This window comes from Sprattus sprattus (genome assembly GCF_963457725.1).
Source record: "Sprattus sprattus genome assembly, chromosome: 2".
Taxonomy (NCBI): Eukaryota; Metazoa; Chordata; class Actinopteri; order Clupeiformes; family Clupeidae; genus Sprattus; species Sprattus sprattus.
The window spans coordinates 51,947,471-51,969,120 of record NC_137921.1 but is presented as its reverse complement, the minus strand read 5'-3'; the positions used below and the strand labels follow the sequence as shown (position 1 = coordinate 51,969,120).

The 21,650-nt window shown below is 41.0% G+C and overlaps 1 protein-coding gene across 1 annotated transcript; it reads right to left on the bottom strand.

The window, feature by feature from the left end:
- Nucleotides 1-19,832: 19,832 nt before the first annotated feature.
- LOC308382752 (nuclear factor interleukin-3-regulated protein-like) lies at nucleotides 19,833-20,744 on the bottom strand (the record flags this gene model as incomplete). Its single annotated transcript, XM_080860280.1, has 2 exons — nucleotides 19,833-20,265; nucleotides 20,386-20,744. 2 exons carry the CDS (start codon nucleotides 20,742-20,744, stop codon nucleotides 19,833-19,835), a joined length of 792 nt encoding a protein of 263 aa, XP_080716406.1.
- Nucleotides 20,745-21,650: the final 906 nt, after the last annotated feature.

Below are 21,650 nucleotides of genomic sequence, written 5' to 3'. Positions count from 1 at the left end.
CGCTATGCCTTAATAAAACCCACGTTACTCACATACTGGTTAACACTGTTAGAGCGGGTGTATAAACTGTACCTGAAACTGTTGCCACTACATTCGTTTTAATATTTTGCACTCTCTATCTAACCACTTCTGGCATTTAAGAGAGCTTCTCCTATGTCAACTGATCTAATGTCAGTTGGCTAGAGTGCGTGACGTCACAATGGCTCAACCTTCCCCATGTTAGTCAATGAGAGAAAAAGGGGATGAAAAAGAGGGATAAAAAAGGAGTGGCAAAGAGTATCGCCACGAAAAGTCATAGCAACCTGCACCGGATCGGGCCGGACATTTTGGTGTTTGAATGGCGTCTCTAGCTCAAACGGGCGAGGAGGAGTTAGCTGCAAGAAAAACGGGGAGAATAAATAAATAAATAAAGAAAACTTGACGATAACAATACTGTGCTTCCCTTCGGGCAAGCACACTAATAAATAAACTAGAATGCGTTTCGTGAACGAACTGCGAGAGTGTGCTTGCTCTGTGACAGAGAGAACAAGTGCCTATGAATTAACATGTATTTACATCTACTCAATCAGTGTATTGGGGCCTTCTTCCAATATATTTTAGAAAGAAACCAAGCTCAACCATTATTTTTTGGCTCCACTGACGTTTAGACATATGAGGGCATCTCAGAGTTTCGTTATACTGACTTACTGAGTTAAGTTAATTGTTGAAATTGCTATCTTGGTAAAAGGAAACATCTCTGCAACAATATTGGAAAGAATGCGGTTACATAGCCAGCTTTACTTAAAGTTTATTGTAAGATAGGCCTTTATGTTAGACTTAATGCAGTTAGAGTTAGACTGTAGGTCTAGTATCAAACGTAAGCAACACTTTTACTGTATAGATAGAGAGCACGTGTATCACATTGGTTTATAGTCTGTCAAATTAGTTCTAGTTATTGGTGTTCGTTGGCATAAAAAGTTAGTCTTCTCTTATAAGCCTAGGTAGTACATCTGATTAGAGCTAGCAACCATGAATTGCAGATTAAGGGGTCCCCTATCTCAGTGTTCATTTTGGCAGCTATTTTTAGATTCAGTCTTAAGACAAAAATGCATATTAGTTTTAGTCACATTTAGTCATAGTTATCCTTCTTAGTTTCAGTCTAGTTTTCGAAAACTCATTACAATTTAGTCTAGTTTTAGGCACATTTAAAATTCCATATTATGTAGTAACCTGACCAAAGACACGGACAACGGAGAACGATGTATCAACATGTAGCTTTATGTAGAATCTTAGAAGTGTCGCCATACAGAGTAGCCACAGGTCTTTTTACTCGTGCATTCACAGAACAAAGGAAATGCATTGTAGCTGCCAAATGTGAGGACCCTGCCTGATGTGAGTCCGCCAATAGGATGTCTAGAGTCCGCCGCTGCCTGATGTGAGTCCGCATGCGCAAACACAAACGGTTTACGGCAGAAGGCTCAGGAGCAAACTATCCAAGACGTGCATTCTCATACATGGTTTAATATCAACGTATCTGGCTTCTCTTAACGCATAATGTAGGTTTATTTAACGTAGTGTTTTATAATTTTGTCAACGGTTTACAGCATAAGGCTCAGTGTCAACATATGGGGCTATGTTGTATTACTGTTACTAGTAGGCTAATGAATGCACTGCTTAACTAATAATTCAATAAACATGAAGCTTAACATCATAAACCTTGGTGGATTTCAAACGTAAACAAATGCGCTTGTCATTCCACTTCATGCTGTAGCCTACACCACCAGCATTACCTGGCTCGTTGTACTACAATAGTGTCGCAAAGTTTGCGCATGCGGCCTCACATCAGGCAGGTCCTCACATTTGGCAGCTACATGCATAATGCCAGTGTCACTTTATAGTAGAGCCCCGCCTGGTGGTACAACAGAGAACTACTATCTTAAACATTACAACAGTTTTAGTCACATTTAGTCATAGTTATCCTTCTTAGTTTCAGTCTAGTTTTCGAAAACTCATTACAATTTAGTCTAGTTTTAGGCACATTTAAAATTCCATATTATAGCTACATTAAACTCCTTCCCTTCCCTTCTCAGGCCCAGGGACCTCCTGTGTTGTGTCAACTGCATAGTAGTCTAGCTTGCAGTACTTAAATTGTGGATGCAATTAGTCTCCAAGATACAGATCTCATGCCTACAGCTGAATTCGAATTTGTTTGTAATAAATAATCGAATGTGATGATGAAGTACGGTACGCAGCGTCTTAACTGAAGCTCAACTCAACTATTCCAGCAGCTAGCTTGCCGCTAACGCTAACGCTAACTGAAAACACATCGGAACACATAGTGGCTAGCTAGGTAGCTAGCTGCTGATAAGTAACATATATAAGTAACACATCAGAAGTAATGAATCAAGTGTACTGATATTAAATGTACTACTAACATGCCATTCTTAAATTAAAGCCAGTGACATGATGGTTAACGATTAACGAGTTAACGATGGATGCCGACAATTAGCATACCTAGCTAGGTAGCATTACCATTGGATTTCAATGGCAGTTATGCTAGCTCTGGCTATCCAGTCAAAGGAGCCTTGTTTCTGGACACGTATCACTTGACGAGCGGGGACAATACAGTCATCTGGAAAGTTTAAAATGATACTAAACGAAGGGAAATCTACTGTATGGAGATATTTCTGCTCAGTAGACAATGCAGATTCTAATTAGGCTGGTGGATATGTCCAATGTAAGAAGTGTGAAGTTTTAATGAAATATGATTGATGCAACTGTCGTTCTCCACAACAACTTGGATTAACCTGGATGGCTGTAGTTTCAGAACGAACGTCAATGGTAAGACTTGCCGGTTGTGCCTCTGTTGGTGTCTCGTAAAAGGTGAGTTTTATTAAAGCATAGCGTGTGTATTGTGTAGCTATTTCATTCCGAGATGGCATGGGAGTAAAATACTCCGCTCTGCTGCTGGTATACAGACAGCCGGAAAGGTTAACAAACGGAATGAAATAGCTACACATTACACACGCTATGCCTTAATAAAACCCACGTTACTCATATACTGGTTAACACTGTTAGAGCGGGTGTATAAACTGTACCTGAAACTGTTGCCACTTGCCACTACATTCGTTTTAATATTTTGCACTCTATCTAACCACTTATGGCATTTAAGAGAGCTTCGCCTTCTTCTATCTCAACTGATCTAATTTCAGTTGGCTAGAGCGTGTGACGTCACAATGGCTCAACCTTCCACCATGTTAGTCAATGAGAGAAAAAGGGGATGAAAAAGAGGGATAAAAAAGGAGTGGCAAGGGGTACCGCCACGAAAAGTCATAGCAGCTTGCACCGGATCGGGCCGGACGTTTTGGTGTTTGAATGGCGTCTCTAGCTCAATCGGGCGAGGAGTAGTTAGCTGCAAGAAAAACGTACGGAATAAATAAATAAATAAACTAGAATGCGTTTCGTGAACGAACTGCGAGAGTGTGCTTGCTCTGCAGTGCAGTGGCCGAGTGCGCATATGTTGTTGAGGGGCCTCACAGACTGATATCTGAGAACAAAATCTGTATAGTACTGTGTTTTCTGTGGTCATAGTCATAATAGTTCCAGAGTTTCGTTATACTGACTTACTGAGCTAAGTGAATTATTGAAATTGTTATCTTGGTAAAAGGAAACATCTCTGCAACAATATTGGAATGAATGCGGTTACATAGTCAGCTTTACTTAAAGTGTATTGTAAGATATAGCTTGTTAGACTTAATGCACTAAGAGTTAGACTGTAGGTCTAGTATCTAACGTAAGCAACACTTTTACTGTATAGATAGAGAGCACGTGTATCACATTGGTTTATAGTCTGTCAAATTAGTTGTAGTTATTGGTGTTCGTTGGCATAAAAAGTTAGTCTTCTCTTATAAGCCTATAGTACATCTGATTAGAGCTAGCAACCATGAAAAACCTCTTCTGAAACTAAGAAGGATAACTATGACTAAATGTGACTAAAACTAATATGCATTTTTGTCTTAAGACTGAATCTAAAATAGCTGCCAAAATTAATACATCTCAGTGTTCATTTTGGCAGCTATTTTAGATTCAGCAGCTATTTTAGATTCAGTGCATATTAGTTTTAGTCACATTTAGTCATAGTTATCCTTCTTAGTTTCAGTCTAGTTTTCGAAAACTGAGCACACTACAACAGCTACGATGTGTCCAGGTACATCTTCAAACGTTTTTCAGTTAACCTAATGATTCAAGGTCTCTCATGAATCATTACTCCCAGGACACGGGTTAATGTTAACTCACGCTATCGGCCACAAGTTAACCATTCTTTCAGTATAAGCAACTTTTGCATAGCCCCGCACAGCTAGGATAGCTCACGTTACCGTAGTAGGAATACAAGCATTAGAGCACTATATCCACACAACTAAATTCATGAATTACTTCACAGGTTTACTTAACAACTTGAATTAAGGAAAATGATCCCCCGTTACGGCTAGCTGAAACTGCCAGTGGATACTCCCGTTACGTAGTGTTAGTTAGCCTTTAGCCCCGTACTCAGATGTTACAGCTGCTTAACACAGCTAGGATAGCTAACGTTACCGTAGTGGGAATACAAGCTTTAGCTCACTATATCCACACAACTAAATTCATGAAATACTTCAAAGGTTTACTTCACAACTTGAATTAAGGAAAATGGCGTCTCCAACGTTAACGTAACGTTAATTTATATGTTAGCTGCTACCATTAAAATTTCAGTCAGTAGGCTACACTGAAAATGCTGCCATTCAACTCACCTTAACGAAGTGGAAATACGGTAGCTAGGTTAGAAACTGTAGTTACTCTTATTCTTTCTCGAAGTTGAATTGAGAGGGACAGAGAAATACGGTTCCTCTTATTCTTTTTCAAAGTTGAATTGAGAGGGACAGAGAAAATGCGGTTCCTTGGTTTTGGCGGTGTCAGTGAGAAGCACAGCTGCAAGCCAGTTTAATGACCCTATTATGACGTCACAATGGCAGAGACCTCTGCCATGCAAGTCTATGGAGAAAAAAGGGGATGAAAAAGAGGGATAAAAAAGGAGTGACATGGGGTACCGCCACGAAAAGTCATAGCAGCTTGCACCGGATCGGGCCGGACGTTTTGGTGTTTGAATGGCGTCTCTAGCTCAATCGGGCGAGGAGTAGTTAGCTGCAAGAAAAACGTACGGAATAAATAAATAAATAAAGAAATAAAGAAAACTTGACGATAACAATACTGTGCTTCCCTTCGGGCAAGCACACTAACTAGAATGCGTTTCGTGAACGAACTGCGAGAGTGTGCTTGCTCTGTGACAGAGAGAACAAGTGCCTATGAATTAACATGTATTTACATCTACTCAATCAGTGTATTGGGGCCTTCTTCCAATATATTTTAGAAAGAAACCAAGCTCAACCATTATTTTTTGGCTCCACTGACGTTTAGACATATGAGGGCATCTCAGAGTTTCGTTATACTGACTTACTGAGTTAAGTTAATTGTTGAAATTGCTATCTTGGTAAAAGGAAACATCTCTGCAACAATATTGGAAAGAATGCGGTTACATAGCCAGCTTTACTTAAAGTTTATTGTAAGATAGGCCTTTATGTTAGACTTAATGCAGTTAGAGTTAGACTGTAGGTCTAGTATCAAACGTAAGCAACACTTTTACTGTATAGATAGAGAGCACGTGTATCACATTGGTTTATAGTCTGTCAAATTAGTTCTAGTTATTGGTGTTCGTTGGCATAAAAAGTTAGTCTTCTCTTATAAGCCTAGGTAGTACATCTGATTAGAGCTAGCAACCATGAATTGCAGATTAAGGGGTCCCCTATCTCAGTGTTCATTTTGGCAGCTATTTTTAGATTCAGTCTTAAGACAAAAATGCATATTAGTTTTAGTCACATTTAGTCATAGTTATCCTTCTTAGTTTCAGTCTAGTTTTCGAAAACTCATTACAATTTAGTCTAGTTTTAGGCACATTTAAAATTCCATATTATGTAGTAACCTGACCAAAGACACGGACAACGGAGAACGATGTATCAACATGTAGCTTTATGTAGAATCTTAGAAGTGTCGCCATACAGAGTAGCCACAGGTCTTTTTACTCGTGCATTCACAGAACAAAGGAAATGCATTGTAGCTGCCAAATGTGAGGACCCTGCCTGATGTGAGTCCGCCAATAGGATGTCTAGAGTCCGCCGCTGCCTGATGTGAGTCCGCATGCGCAAACACAAACGGTTTACGGCAGAAGGCTCAGGAGCAAACTATCCAAGACGTGCATTCTCATACATGGTTTAATATCAACGTATCTGGCTTCTCTTAACGCATAATGTAGGTTTATTTAACGTAGTGTTTTATAATTTTGTCAACGGTTTACAGCATAAGGCTCAGTGTCAACATATGGGGCTATGTTGTATTACTGTTACTAGTAGGCTAATGAATGCACTGCTTAACTAATAATTCAATAAACATGAAGCTTAACATCATAAACCTTGGTGGATTTCAAACGTAAACAAATGCGCTTGTCATTCCACTTCATGCTGTAGCCTACACCACCAGCATTACCTGGCTCGTTGTACTACAATAGTGTCGCAAAGTTTGCGCATGCGGCCTCACATCAGGCAGGTCCTCACATTTGGCAGCTACATGCATAATGCCAGTGTCACTTTATAGTAGAGCCCCGCCTGGTGGTACAACAGAGAACTACTATCTTAAACATTACAACAGTTTTAGTCACATTTAGTCATAGTTATCCTTCTTAGTTTCAGTCTAGTTTTCGAAAACTCATTACAATTTAGTCTAGTTTTAGGCACATTTAAAATTCCATATTATAGCTACATTAAACTCCTTCCCTTCCCTTCTCAGGCCCAGGGACCTCCTGTGTTGTGTCAACTGCATAGTAGTCTAGCTTGCAGTACTTAAATTGTGGATGCAATTAGTCTCCAAGATACAGATCTCATGCCTACAGCTGAATTCGAATTTGTTTGTAATAAATAATCGAATGTGATGATGAAGTACGGTACGCAGCGTCTTAACTGAAGCTCAACTCAACTATTCCAGCAGCTAGCTTGCCGCTAACGCTAACGCTAACTGAAAACACATCGGAACACATAGTGGCTAGCTAGGTAGCTAGCTGCTGATAAGTAACATATATAAGTAACACATCAGAAGTAATGAATCAAGTGTACTGATATTAAATGTACTACTAACATGCCATTCTTAAATTAAAGCCAGTGACATGATGGTTAACGATTAACGAGTTAACGATGGATGCCGACAATTAGCATACCTAGCTAGGTAGCATTACCATTGGATTTCAATGGCAGTTATGCTAGCTCTGGCTATCCAGTCAAAGGAGCCTTGTTTCTGGACACGTATCACTTGACGAGCGGGGACAATACAGTCATCTGGAAAGTTTAAAATGATACTAAACGAAGGGAAATCTACTGTATGGAGATATTTCTGCTCAGTAGACAATGCAGATTCTAATTAGGCTGGTGGATATGTCCAATGTAAGAAGTGTGAAGTTTTAATGAAATATGATTGATGCAACTGTCGTTCTCCACAACAACTTGGATTAACCTGGATGGCTGTAGTTTCAGAACGAACGTCAATGGTAAGACTTGCCGGTTGTGCCTCTGTTGGTGTCTCGTAAAAGGTGAGTTTTATTAAAGCATAGCGTGTGTATTGTGTAGCTATTTCATTCCGAGATGGCATGGGAGTAAAATACTCCGCTCTGCTGCTGGTATACAGACAGCCGGAAAGGTTAACAAACGGAATGAAATAGCTACACATTACACACGCTATGCCTTAATAAAACCCACGTTACTCATATACTGGTTAACACTGTTAGAGCGGGTGTATAAACTGTACCTGAAACTGTTGCCACTTGCCACTACATTCGTTTTAATATTTTGCACTCTATCTAACCACTTATGGCATTTAAGAGAGCTTCGCCTTCTTCTATCTCAACTGATCTAATTTCAGTTGGCTAGAGCGTGTGACGTCACAATGGCTCAACATTCCACCATGTTAGTCAATGAGAGAAAAAGGGGATGAAAAAGAGGGATAAAAAAGGAGTGGCAAGGGGTACCGCCACGAAAAGTCATAGCAGCTTGCACCGGATCGGGCCGGACGTTTTGGTGTTTGAATGGCGTCTCTAGCTCAATCGGGCGAGGAGTAGTTAGCTGCAAGAAAAACGTACGGAATAAATAAATAAATAAACTAGAATGCGTTTCGTGAACGAACTGCGAGAGTGTGCTTGCTCTGTTGCGGCCATGACCGAGAGAACAAGTGCCTTGGAATTGGGGCAGGTGTCAGCTCTCCAGCTCTCCCTGCTGGATGAGCATGCACAAATGAGTATGCACAAATGAGTATGCATGAGTGAGTATGCATGAGTGAGTATGCATGAGTGAGTATGCACGAGTGAGTATGCATGAGTGAGTATGCATGAGTGAGTATGCATGAGTGAGTAAACATGAGTGAGTATGCACGAGTGAGTAAACATGAGTGAGTATGCATGAGTGAGTATGCATGAGTGAGTAAACATGAGTGAGTATGCATGAGTGAGTACGCATGAGTGAGTAAACATGAGTGAGTAAACATGAGTGAGTATGCATGAGTAAGTATGCATGAGTGAGTATGCACGAGTGAGTATGCATGAGTGAGTATGCACGAGTGAGTAAACATGAGTGAGTATGCATGAGTGAGTAGAGTCCTGGTATGGAAGGTGTCTCTTAATATTCCTAGTTATACAGTTGAATGGAGAGGGACAGAGAGAGAAGAGGAACCGTGCGCAGGTGTCAGTGAGAGTTGTCAGTGAATCACAGGAGCAAGCCAGTTTAATGAGCCTATTATGATGTCATAATGCCTCAAAGTTCTGCCATGCAAGTCTATGGAGAAAAAAGGTGATGGAAAAAGAGGAATAAAAAAGGAGTGGCAAGGAGTACCGCCACGAAAAGTCATAGCAGCTTGCACCGGATCGGGCCGGACGTTTTGGTGTTTGAACGGCGTCTCTATCTCAATCGGGCGAGGAGTAGTTAGCTGCAAGAAAAACTACTAGAATAAAAAAAATAGTAAAAAACGAAGAACAATAGTGTGCTTCCCTTCGGGCAAGCACACTAATAAAGAAAACTTGACGATAACAATACTGTGCTTCCCTTCGGGCAAGCACACTAATAAAGAAAACTTGACGATAACAATACTGTGCTTCCCTTCGGGCAAGCACACTAACTAGAATGCGTTTCGTGAACGAACTGCGAGAGTGTGCTTGCTCTGTGACAGAGAGAACAAGTGCCTATGAATTAACATGTATTTACATCTACTCAATCAGTGTATTGGGGCCTTCTTCCAATATATTTTAGAAAGAAACCAAGCTCAACCATTATTTTTTGGCTCCACTGACGTTTAGACATATGAGGGCATCTCAGAGTTTCGTTATACTGACTTACTGAGTTAAGTTAATTGTTGAAATTGCTATCTTGGTAAAAGGAAACATCTCTGCAACAATATTGGAAAGAATGCGGTTACATAGCCAGCTTTACTTAAAGTTTATTGTAAGATAGGCCTTTATGTTAGACTTAATGCAGTTAGAGTTAGACTGTAGGTCTAGTATCAAACGTAAGCAACACTTTTACTGTATAGATAGAGAGCACGTGTATCACATTGGTTTATAGTCTGTCAAATTAGTTCTAGTTATTGGTGTTCGTTGGCATAAAAAGTTAGTCTTCTCTTATAAGCCTAGGTAGTACATCTGATTAGAGCTAGCAACCATGAATTGCAGATTAAGGGGTCCCCTATCTCAGTGTTCATTTTGGCAGCTATTTTTAGATTCAGTCTTAAGACAAAAATGCATATTAGTTTTAGTCACATTTAGTCATAGTTATCCTTCTTAGTTTCAGTCTAGTTTTCGAAAACTCATTACAATTTAGTCTAGTTTTAGGCACATTTAAAATTCCATATTATGTAGTAACCTGACCAAAGACACGGACAACGGAGAACGATGTATCAACATGTAGCTTTATGTAGAATCTTAGAAGTGTCGCCATACAGAGTAGCCACAGGTCTTTTTACTCGTGCATTCACAGAACAAAGGAAATGCATTGTAGCTGCCAAATGTGAGGACCCTGCCTGATGTGAGTCCGCCAATAGGATGTCTAGAGTCCGCCGCTGCCTGATGTGAGTCCGCATGCGCAAACACAAACGGTTTACGGCAGAAGGCTCAGGAGCAAACTATCCAAGACGTGCATTCTCATACATGGTTTAATATCAACGTATCTGGCTTCTCTTAACGCATAATGTAGGTTTATTTAACGTAGTGTTTTATAATTTTGTCAACGGTTTACAGCATAAGGCTCAGTGTCAACATATGGGGCTATGTTGTATTACTGTTACTAGTAGGCTAATGAATGCACTGCTTAACTAATAATTCAATAAACATGAAGCTTAACATCATAAACCTTGGTGGATTTCAAACGTAAACAAATGCGCTTGTCATTCCACTTCATGCTGTAGCCTACACCACCAGCATTACCTGGCTCGTTGTACTACAATAGTGTCGCAAAGTTTGCGCATGCGGCCTCACATCAGGCAGGTCCTCACATTTGGCAGCTACATGCATAATGCCAGTGTCACTTTACCCGCCTGGTGGTACAACAGAGAACTACTATCTTAAACATTACAACAGTTTTAGTCACATTTAGTCATAGTTATCCTTCTTAGTTTCAGTCTAGTTTTCGAAAACTCATTACAATTTAGTCTAGTTTTAGGCACATTTAAAATTCCATATTATAGCTACATTAAACTCCTTCCCTTCCCTTCTCAGGCCCAGGGACCTCCTGTGTTGTGTCAACTGCATAGTAGTCTAGCTTGCAGTACTTAAATTGTGGATGCAATTAGTCTCCAAGATACAGATCTCATGCCTACAGCTGAATTCGAATTTGTTTGTAATAAATAATCGAATGTGATGATGAAGTACGGTACGCAGCGTCTTAACTGAAGCTCAACTCAACTATTCCAGCAGCTAGCTTGCCGCTAACGCTAACGCTAACTGAAAACACATCGGAACACATAGTGGCTAGCTAGGTAGCTAGCTGCTGATAAGTAACATATATAAGTAACACATCAGAAGTAATGAATCAAGTGTACTGATATTAAATGTACTACTAACATGCCATTCTTAAATTAAAGCCAGTGACATGATGGTTAACGATTAACGAGTTAACGATGGATGCCGACAATTAGCATACCTAGCTAGGTAGCATTACCATTGGATTTCAATGGCAGTTATGCTAGCTCTGGCTATCCAGTCAAAGGAGCCTTGTTTCTGGACACGTATCACTTGACGAGCGGGGACAATACAGTCATCTGGAAAGTTTAAAATGATACTAAACGAAGGGAAATCTACTGTATGGAGATATTTCTGCTCAGTAGACAATGCAGATTCTAATTAGGCTGGTGGATATGTCCAATGTAAGAAGTGTGAAGTTTTAATGAAATATGATTGATGCAACTGTCGTTCTCCACAACAACTTGGATTAACCTGGATGGCTGTAGTTTCAGAACGAACGTCAATGGTAAGACTTGCCGGTTGTGCCTCTGTTGGTGTCTCGTAAAAGGTGAGTTTTATTAAAGCATAGCGTGTGTATTGTGTAGCTATTTCATTCCGAGATGGCATGGGAGTAAAATACTCCGCTCTGCTGCTGGTATACAGACAGCCGGAAAGGTTAACAAACGGAATGAAATAGCTACACATTACACACGCTATGCCTTAATAAAACCCACGTTACTCATATACTGGTTAACACTGTTAGAGCGGGTGTATAAACTGTACCTGAAACTGTTGCCACTTGCCACTACATTCGTTTTAATATTTTGCACTCTATCTAACCACTTATGGCATTTAAGAGAGCTTCGCCTTCTTCTATCTCAACTGATCTAATTTCAGTTGGCTAGAGCGTGTGACGTCACAATGGCTCAACCTTCCACCATGTTAGTCAATGAGAGAAAAAGGGGATGAAAAAGAGGGATAAAAAAGGAGTGGCAAGGGGTACCGCCACGAAAAGTCATAGCAGCTTGCACCGGATCGGGCCGGACGTTTTGGTGTTTGAATGGCGTCTCTAGCTCAATCGGGCGAGGAGTAGTTAGCTGCAAGAAAAACGTACGGAATAAATAAATAAATAAATAAAGAAAACTTGACGATAACAATACTGTGCTTCCCTTCGGGCAAGCACACTAATAAACTAGAATGCGTTTCGTGAACGAACTGCGAGAGTGTGCTTGCTCTGTGACAGAGAGAACAAGTGCCTATGAATTAACATGTATTTACATCTACTCAATCAGTGTAGTGGGGCCTTCTTCCAATATATTTTAGCAAGCAACCAAGCTCAACCATTATATTTTGGCTCCACTGACGTTTAGACATATGAGGGTATCTCAGAGTTTCGTTATACTGACTTACTGAGCTAAGTGAATTGTTGAAATTGCTATCTTGGTAAAAGGAAACATCTCTGCAACAATATTAGAATGAATGCGGTTACATAGCCAGCTTTACTTAAAGTTTATTGTAAGATAGGCCTATATGTTAGACTTAATGCAGTTAGAGTTAGTCTGTAGGTGTAGTATCAAACGTAAGCAACACTTTTACTGTATAGATAGAGAGCACGTGTATCACATTGGTTTATAGTCTGTCAAATTAGTTCTAGTTATTGGTGTTCGTTGCCATACAAAGTTAGTCTTCTCTTATAAGCCTAGGTAGTACATCTGATTAGAGCTAGCAACCATGAATTGCAGATTAAGGGGTCCCCTATCTCAGTGTTCATTTTGGCAGCTATTTTTAGATTCAGTCTTAAGACAAAAATGCATATTAGTTTTAGTCACATTTAGTCATAGTTATCCTTCTTAGTTTCAGTCTAGTTTTCGAAAACTCATTACAATTTAGTCTAGTTTTAGGCACATTTAAAATTCCATATTATAGCCACATTAAACTCATTCCCTTCCCTTCTCAGGCCCAGGGACCTCCTGTGTTGTGTCAACTGCATAGTAGTCTAGCTTGCAGTACTTACATTGTGGATGCAATTAGTCTCCAAGATACAGGTCTCATGCCTACAGCTGAATTCGAATTTGTTTGTAATAAATAATCGAATGTGATGATGAAGTACGGTACGCAGCGTCTTAACTGAAGCTCAACTCAACTTTTACAGCAGCTAGCTTGCCGCTAACGCTAACTGAAAACACATCGGAACACAGTGGCTAGCTAGGTAGCTAGCTGCTAATAAGTAACATATATAAGTAACACATCAGCAGTAATGAATCAAGTGTACTGATATTAAATGTACTACTAACATGCCATTCTTAAATTAAAGCCAGTGACATGATGGTTAACGATTAGCGAGTTAACGATGGATACCGACAATTAGCATACCTAGCTAGGTAGCATTACCATTGGATTTCAATGGCAGTTATGCTAGCTCTGGCTATCCAGTCAAAGGAGCCTTGTTTCTGGACACGTATCACTTGACGAGCGAGGGCAATACAGTCATCTGGAAAGTTTAAAATGATACTAAACGAAGGGAAATCTACTGTATGGAGAATTTTCTGCTCAGTAGACAATGCAGATTCTAATTAGGCTGGTGGATATGTCCAATGTAAGAAGTGTGAAGTTTTAATGAAATATGATTGATGCAACTGTCGTTCTCCATAACAACTTGGATTAACCTGGATGGCTGGATGAAGTTTCAGACCGAACGTCAAAGATCTTCAATGGTAAGACTTGCCGGTTGTGCCTCTGTTGGTGTCTCGTAAAAGGTGAGTTTTATTAAAGCATAGCGTGTGTATTGTGTAGCTATTTCATTCCGAGATGGCATGGGAGTAAAATACTCCGCTCTGCTGCTGGTATACAGACAGCCGGAAAGGTTAACAAACGGAATGAAATAGCTACACATTACACACGCTATGCCTTAATAAAACCCACGTTACTCATATACTGGTTAACACTGTTAGAGCGGGTGTATAAACTGTACCTGAAACTGTTGCCACTTGCCACTACATTCGTTTTAATATTTTGCACTCTATCTAACCACTTATGGCATTTAAGAGAGCTTCGCCTTCTTCTATCTCAACTGATCTAATTTCAGTTGGCTAGAGCGTGTGACGTCACAATGGCTCAACCTTCCACCATGTTAGTCAATGAGAGAAAAAGGGGATGAAAAAGAGGGATAAAAAAGGAGTGGCAAGGGGTACCGCCACGAAAAGTCATAGCAGCTTGCACCGGATCGGGCCGGACGTTTTGGTGTTTGAATGGCGTCTCTAGCTCAATCGGGCGAGGAGTAGTTAGCTGCAAGAAAAACGTACGGAATAAATAAATAAATAAACTAGAATGCGTTTCGTGAACGAACTGCGAGAGTGTGCTTGCTCTGTGACAGAGAGAACAAGTGCCTATGAATTAACATGTATTTACATCTACTCAATCAGTGTAGTGGGGCCTTCTTCCAATATATTTTAGCAAGCAACCAAGCTCAACCATTATATTTTGGCTCCACTGACGTTTAGACATATGAGGGTATCTCAGAGTTTCGTTATACTGACTTACTGAGCTAAGTGAATTGTTGAAATTGCTATCTTGGTAAAAGGAAACATCTCTGCAACAATATTAGAATGAATGCGGTTACATAGCCAGCTTTACTTAAAGTTTATTGTAAGATAGGCCTATATGTTAGACTTAATGCAGTTAGAGTTAGTCTGTAGGTGTAGTATCAAACGTAAGCAACACTTTTACTGTATAGATAGAGAGCACGTGTATCACATTGGTTTATAGTCTGTCAAATTAGTTCTAGTTATTGGTGTTCGTTGCCATACAAAGTTAGTCTTCTCTTATAAGCCTAGGTAGTACATCTGATTAGAGCTAGCAACCATGAATTGCAGATTAAGGGGTCCCCTATCTCAGTGTTCATTTTGGCAGCTATTTTTAGATTCAGTCTTAAGACAAAAATGCATATTAGTTTTAGTCACATTTAGTCATAGTTATCCTTCTTAGTTTCAGTCTAGTTTTCGAAAACTCATTACAATTTAGTCTAGTTTTAGGCACATTTAAAATTCCATATTATAGCCACATTAAACTCATTCCCTTCCCTTCTCAGGCCCAGGGACCTCCTGTGTTGTGTCAACTGCATAGTAGTCTAGCTTGCAGTACTTACATTGTGGATGCAATTAGTCTCCAAGATACAGATCTCATGCCTACAGCTGAATTCGAATTTGTTTGTAATAAATAATCGAATGTGATGATGAAGTACGGTACGCAGCGTCTTAACTGAAGCTCAACTCAACTATTACAGTAGCTAGCTTGCCGCTAACGCTAACTGAAAACACATCGGAACACAGTGGCTAGCTAGGTAGCTAGCTGCTAATAAGTAACATATATAAGTAACACATCAGCAGTAATGAATCAAGTGTACTGATATTAAATGTACTACTAAATGTACTACTAACATGCCATTCTTAAATTAAAGCCAGTGACATGATGGTTAACGATTAACGAGTTAACGATGGATACCGACAATTAGCATACCTAGCTAGGTAGCATTACCATTGGATTTCAATGGCAGTTATGCTAGCTCTGGCTATCCAGTCAAAGGAGCCTTGTTTCTGGACACGTATCACTTGACGAGCGAGGGCAATACAGTCATCTGGAAAGTTTAAAATGATACTAAACGAAGGGAAATCTACTGTATGGAGAATTTTCTGCTCAGTAGACAATGCAGATTCTAATTAGGCTGGTGGATATGTCCAATGTAAGAAGTGTGAAGTTTTAATGAAATATGATTGATGCAACTGTCGTTCTCCATAACAACTTGGATTAACCTGGATGGCTGGATGAAGTTTCAGACCGAACGTCAAAGATCTTCAATGGTAAGACTTGTCGGTTGTGCCTCTGTTGGTGTCTCGTAAAACGTGAATTTTATTAAAGCATAGCGTGTGTATTGTGTAGCTATTTCATTCCGAGATTGCAGGGGAGTGAAATGCTCCGCTCTGCTGCTGGTATACAGACAGCCGGAAAGGTTAACAAACGGAATGAAATAGCTACACATTACACACGCTATGCCTTAATAAAACCCACGTTACTCACATACTGGTTAACACTGTTAGAGCGGGTGTATAAACTGTACCTGAAACTGTTGCCACTACATTCGTTTTAATATTTTGCACTCTCTATCTAACCACTTCTGGCATTTAAGAGAGCTTCTCCTATGTCAACTGATCTAATGTCAGTTGGCTAGAGTGCGTGACGTCACAATGGCTCAACCTTCCCCATGTTAGTCAATGAGAGAAAAAGGGGATGAAAAAGAGGGATAAAAAAGGAGTGGCAAAGAGTATCGCCACGAAAAGTCATAGCAACCTGCACCGGATCGGGCCGGACATTTTGGTGTTTGAATGGCGTCTCTAGCTCAAACGGGCGAGGAGGAGTTAGCTGCAAGAAAAACGGGGAGAATAAATAAATAAACTAGAATGCGTTTCGTGAACGAACTGCGAGAGTGTGCTTGCTCAGTGACAGAGAGAACAAGTGCCTATGAATTAACATGTATTTACATCTACTCAATCAGTGTAGTGGGGCCTTCTTCCAATATATTTTAGCAAGCAACCAAGCTCAACCATTATATTTTGGCTCCACTGACGTTTAGACATATGAGGGTATCTCAGACTTTCGTTATACTGACTTACTGAGCTAAGTGAATTGTTGAAATTGCTATCTTGGTAAAAGGAAACATCTCTGCAACAATATTAGAATGAATGCGGTTACATAGCCAGCTTTACTTAAAGTTTATTGTAAGATAGGCCTATATGTTAGACTTAATGCAGTTAGAGTTAGTCTGTAGGTGTAGTATCAAACGTAAGCAACACTTTTACTGTATAGATAGAGAGCACGTGTATCACATTGGTTTATAGTCTGTCAAATTAGTTCTGGTTATTGGTGTTCGTTGCCATACAAAGTTAGTCTTCTCTTATAAGCCTAGGTAGTACATCTGATTAGAGCTAGCAACCATGAATTGCAGATTAAGGGGTCCCCTATCTCAGTGTTCATTTTGGCAGCTATTTTTAGATTCAGTCTTAAGACAAAAATGCATATTAGTTTTAGTCACATTTAGTCATAGTTATCCTTCTTAGTTTCAGTCTAGTTTTCGAAAACTCATTACAATTTAGTCTAGTTTTAGGCACATTTAAAATTCCATATTATAGCCACATTAAACTCATTCCCTTCCCTTCTCAGGCCCAGGGACCTCCTGTGTTGTGTCAACTGCATAGTAGTCTAGCTTGCAGTACTTACATTGTGGATGCAATTAGTCTCCAAGATACAGATCTCATGCCTACAGCTGAATTCGAATTTGTTTGTAATAAATAATCGAATGTGATGATGAAGTACGGTACGCAGCGTCTTAACTGAAGCTCAACTCAACTATTAGCTTGCCGCTAACGCTAACTGAAAACACATCGGAACACAGTGGCTAGCTAGGTAGCTAGCTGCTAATAAGTAACATATATAAGTAACACATCAGCAGTAATGAATCAAGTGTACTGATATTAAATGTACTACTAAATGTACTACTAACATGCCATTCTTAAATTAAAGCCAGTGACATGATGGTTAACGATTAACGAGTTAACGATGGATACCGACAATTAGCATACCTAGCTAGGTAGCATTACCATTGGATTTCAATGGCAGTTATGCTAGCTCTGGCTATCCAGTCAAAGGAGCCTTGTTTCTGGACACGTATCACTTGACGAGCGAGGGCAATACAGTCATCTGGAAAGTTTAAAATGATACTAAACGAAGGGAAATGTACTGTATGGAGAATTTTCTGCTCAGTAGACAATGCAGATTCTAATTAGGCTGGTGGATATGTCCAATGTAAGAAGTGTGAAGTTTTAATGAAATATGATTGATGCAACTGTCGTTCTCCATAACAACTTGGATTAACCTGGATGGCTGGATGAAGTTTCAGACCGAACGTCAAAGATCTTCAATGGTAAGACTTGTCGGTTGTGCCTCTGTTGGTGTCTCGTAAAACGTGAATTTTATTAAAGCATAGCGTGTGTATTGTGTAGCTATTTCATTCCGAGATTGCAGGGGAGTGAAATGCTCCGCTCTGCTGCTGGTATACAGACAGCCGGAAAGGTTAACAAACGGAATGAAATAGCTACACATTACACACGCTATGCCTTAATAAAACCCACGTTACTCACATACTGGTTAACACTGTTAGAGCGGGTGTATAAACTGTACCTGAAACTGTTGCCACTACATTCGTTTTAATATTTTGCACTCTCTATCTAACCACTTCTGCCATTTAAGAGAGCTTCTCCTATGTCAACTGATCTAATGTCAGTTGGCTAGAGTGCGTGACGTCACAATGGCTCAACCTTCCCCATGTTAGTCAATGAGAGAAAAAGGGGATGAAAAAGAGGGATAAAAAAGGAGTGGCATGGGGTACCGCCACGAAAAGTCATAGCAGCTTGCACCGGATCGGGCCGGATGTTTTGGTGTTTGAATGGCGTCTCTAGCTCAATCGGGCGAGGAGTAGTTAGCTGCAAGAAAAACGTACGGAATAAATAAATAAATAAAGAAATAAAGAAAACTTGACGATAACAATACTGTGCTTCCCTTCGGGCAAGCACACTAATAAAGAAAACTTGACGATAACAATACTGTGCTTCCCTTCGGGCAAGCACACTAATAAAGAAAACTTGACGATAACAATACTGTGCTTCCCTTCGGGCAAGCACACTAATAAAGAAAACTTGACGATAACAATACTGTGCTTCCCTTCGGGCAAGCACACTAATAAAGAAAACTTGACGATAACAATACTGTGCTTCCCTTCGGGCAAGCACACTAATTACAGCATCGTCCCCATTATGAATTATTGTCTTTGGTCATATGGAATGCTTATCTCTGTCGTATCTTGTTTTCTGTCTGTAAGATGTCTGTCGACTGACTGTCTTTACTATTAGGTCAAGTTTTCAGTGTTGAGAGAGAGAGCTTGTGTGCTGTCAAACGATTAAAATATCTAATCGCGATTAATCGCATTTTTGTCATAGTTAACTCAAAATGAATCACGATTAATCACACATTTTTTTATCGCAAATTTGTATCTATTCTAAATGTCTAAATGTCATTTTTATTTTATTTTAATGCTTTTATCAACATTGAAAAGTGTATTGGCTTGCTTTATGCAATGTTTTATTTGATTGAAAAACAACATTGCCAAACAGGGGGGCACAAAATAACATTGTAAAGTGCAAATTTCAGATAAACAAGGACTCAGCCAATAGTGCAGTTAAACAATGGCTTAATATTTTCTTTTTTTCAAGTTTGCTATGAACATAGAATTCAGGCCTCTTATTTAAAAAACAATGAACCGTAACAGTTTGGTTACCAATAAAAGGTAAGCCTACTACTTCTGTGTTTTCAGCCAGCTGCCTGTTGACATTTTCAGACAACAGTGAAGCTCGCTTCTTTTGCACAACACAACTTTTAAAGGTAAACTTTCTATTCAGAAGCTTTATACCATCCATTTCGCCGTATTGCGCTCACCATTCACTAAAACGTAACGTTAGCCTACTACACAGTTTGGGAGGGCAAAAAGAACGTTAATCTGAATTTATTTTAATTTTTTTTTTTTTTTTTACAATGCGTTAAAATGGGTTTGCGTTAACGATGTTAATAACGCATTAAACTGACAGCACTAATTTCACTTTTAGCTTGTTTCCATTTTGGTGAGCGTTGTTTCTGTGTGTCCATGCCTGCTTCCACATCTGTGTGTGTGTGTGTGGGAGGGGGGCATCTGGCTTCAGTCAGACACGTACAGAGGAGGAGAGGGAGGTCCGATGGTGGTGCTGCTTTTGTCTGTTCGGGCCTTGTGTGTCTTCAGTCTGAGTTTGTGTGGCAGCACAGCACGGGGGCACAGACCTCCAGAGGCGCCCGGCACCTGCTGCTCCCCCTCTTCGTCCGAGGCTCCGTGAAGGGCAACAGGCTGCAGCAGCGGAGGTCCACGCCAGGGAACAGCAGCGGGCACCTGCAGGGGAGGCAGGAACCGCGATGCCTGGCTCACCGGGGATGAGAGGATGCCCGGCATTTCTAGCAGGTAAGGGAAAGCCATGCTGAGGGGATGTATTCGCGTGGGGGTGAATGCGGAAGGCGAGAGGCCGGAGGGTCGGTGGTGGTAGGAGGCAGGGAGGACATGAGGCACTCTGGGGCCCTCCGCTCTGCCCCAGACCAGCTCCCTGTTGGCCAGGAGGAATGGTGGAGAAGGGAGCGGAGGTGGAGGGAGAGGTATAGGAGGAGGGGGAGGAGGAGGAGGAGGAGGAGTAGGCGGTCGGAGGCTGTATGGAGTGTATAGTTGCAGGGGGCCCCTGTGCTGGGAGGAGATGGCTGAAGTGGCAGTGGATGGGGACACAGCGAGGGGTCCTCTGAGTCCGAAGTGAAGCTTCAGCCCCAGCAGCTCGTCCTGCAGCCGGGCGTTCTCCTTGCTCATCGCCAGCAGCTGCGTCTCCACCAGGTAGTCGTTGGCGCGCCTCTTCTCCCGCGAACGCTTGGCCGCCTCGTTGTTCTTGCGTCGCTTCTCCCAGTAGGTGGCGTCCTTACTCTCCTCTGGGATGAACTCTCGCTTCCGCCGGGTGCCCAGGCCCCTCAGGCCGTGCTCCTGCTCATCCAGGGACTCCTGGTCGTCCTCCATCTGAAGCATGTAGAAGGGAAGCTCCATTATCACTCGAGTTTGCAGGTGTGGGTTTGAATCTTCAGGGCAGGCTGTAGGCGAAGAATGGGATGGCACCTGATGGCTGCTTTATTTTTCTCTTCTCACCTACAGGAGACAGAAGGGGGAAAAGGTGGATGTGTGCAGACTGTGAGAATCTCCATGCCGTGTGAACCATGTATGATGTAGAAGTTATTTGATTGAGACAGAATTGATGTAGATGTGCACAATTTGGAAATAAGAATGGGTGATTAAAAAAGTTTCCGCACACAGACACGCAGATCCACACACTCAAAAACACACACACACACATACACACATGCACACTCACACACACACAAACACACACACACACACACACACACACACACACACACACACGCACACACACACACACACACACACACACACACACAAACACAAACACACTCAAACACACACACACACACACACATACACACACACACACACTCATATGTACAGCTCTGTGTCACGTTCCAAGCTAGTCTCCTAGCTTGTTCAACCTAAGATGCGCTTAAAAGGATGGAAAGTAGGGCAGTAACTAAGATGAAAGTGTGTGTGGCCCATGTGGTTTGCTTAAATGCGTAAATGCCAAAGAAAAGCCCTCCTTTCTGTTGTACCCCACACCGTCCTTATTTGGCCATTCAAAGGAGCAACCTAACACAGTCTGGAAGGGGGAATGGGGATGATTTTTCTTTGTGAAGGATGCATGAATCAAGCCACCACATGGTTGTCCTGGATGAAAACTGTACTCTAACTCTGAGGTCTGGTATTTCCAGCAGGACAATGGGCACTGCCACACAGCCAGGCAAACCAAGGGATGGATGGAGGAGGATCAGATCAATACCAGCCCAATCTCCAGACCTGAACACCACTGAAAACCTCCGGAACGAC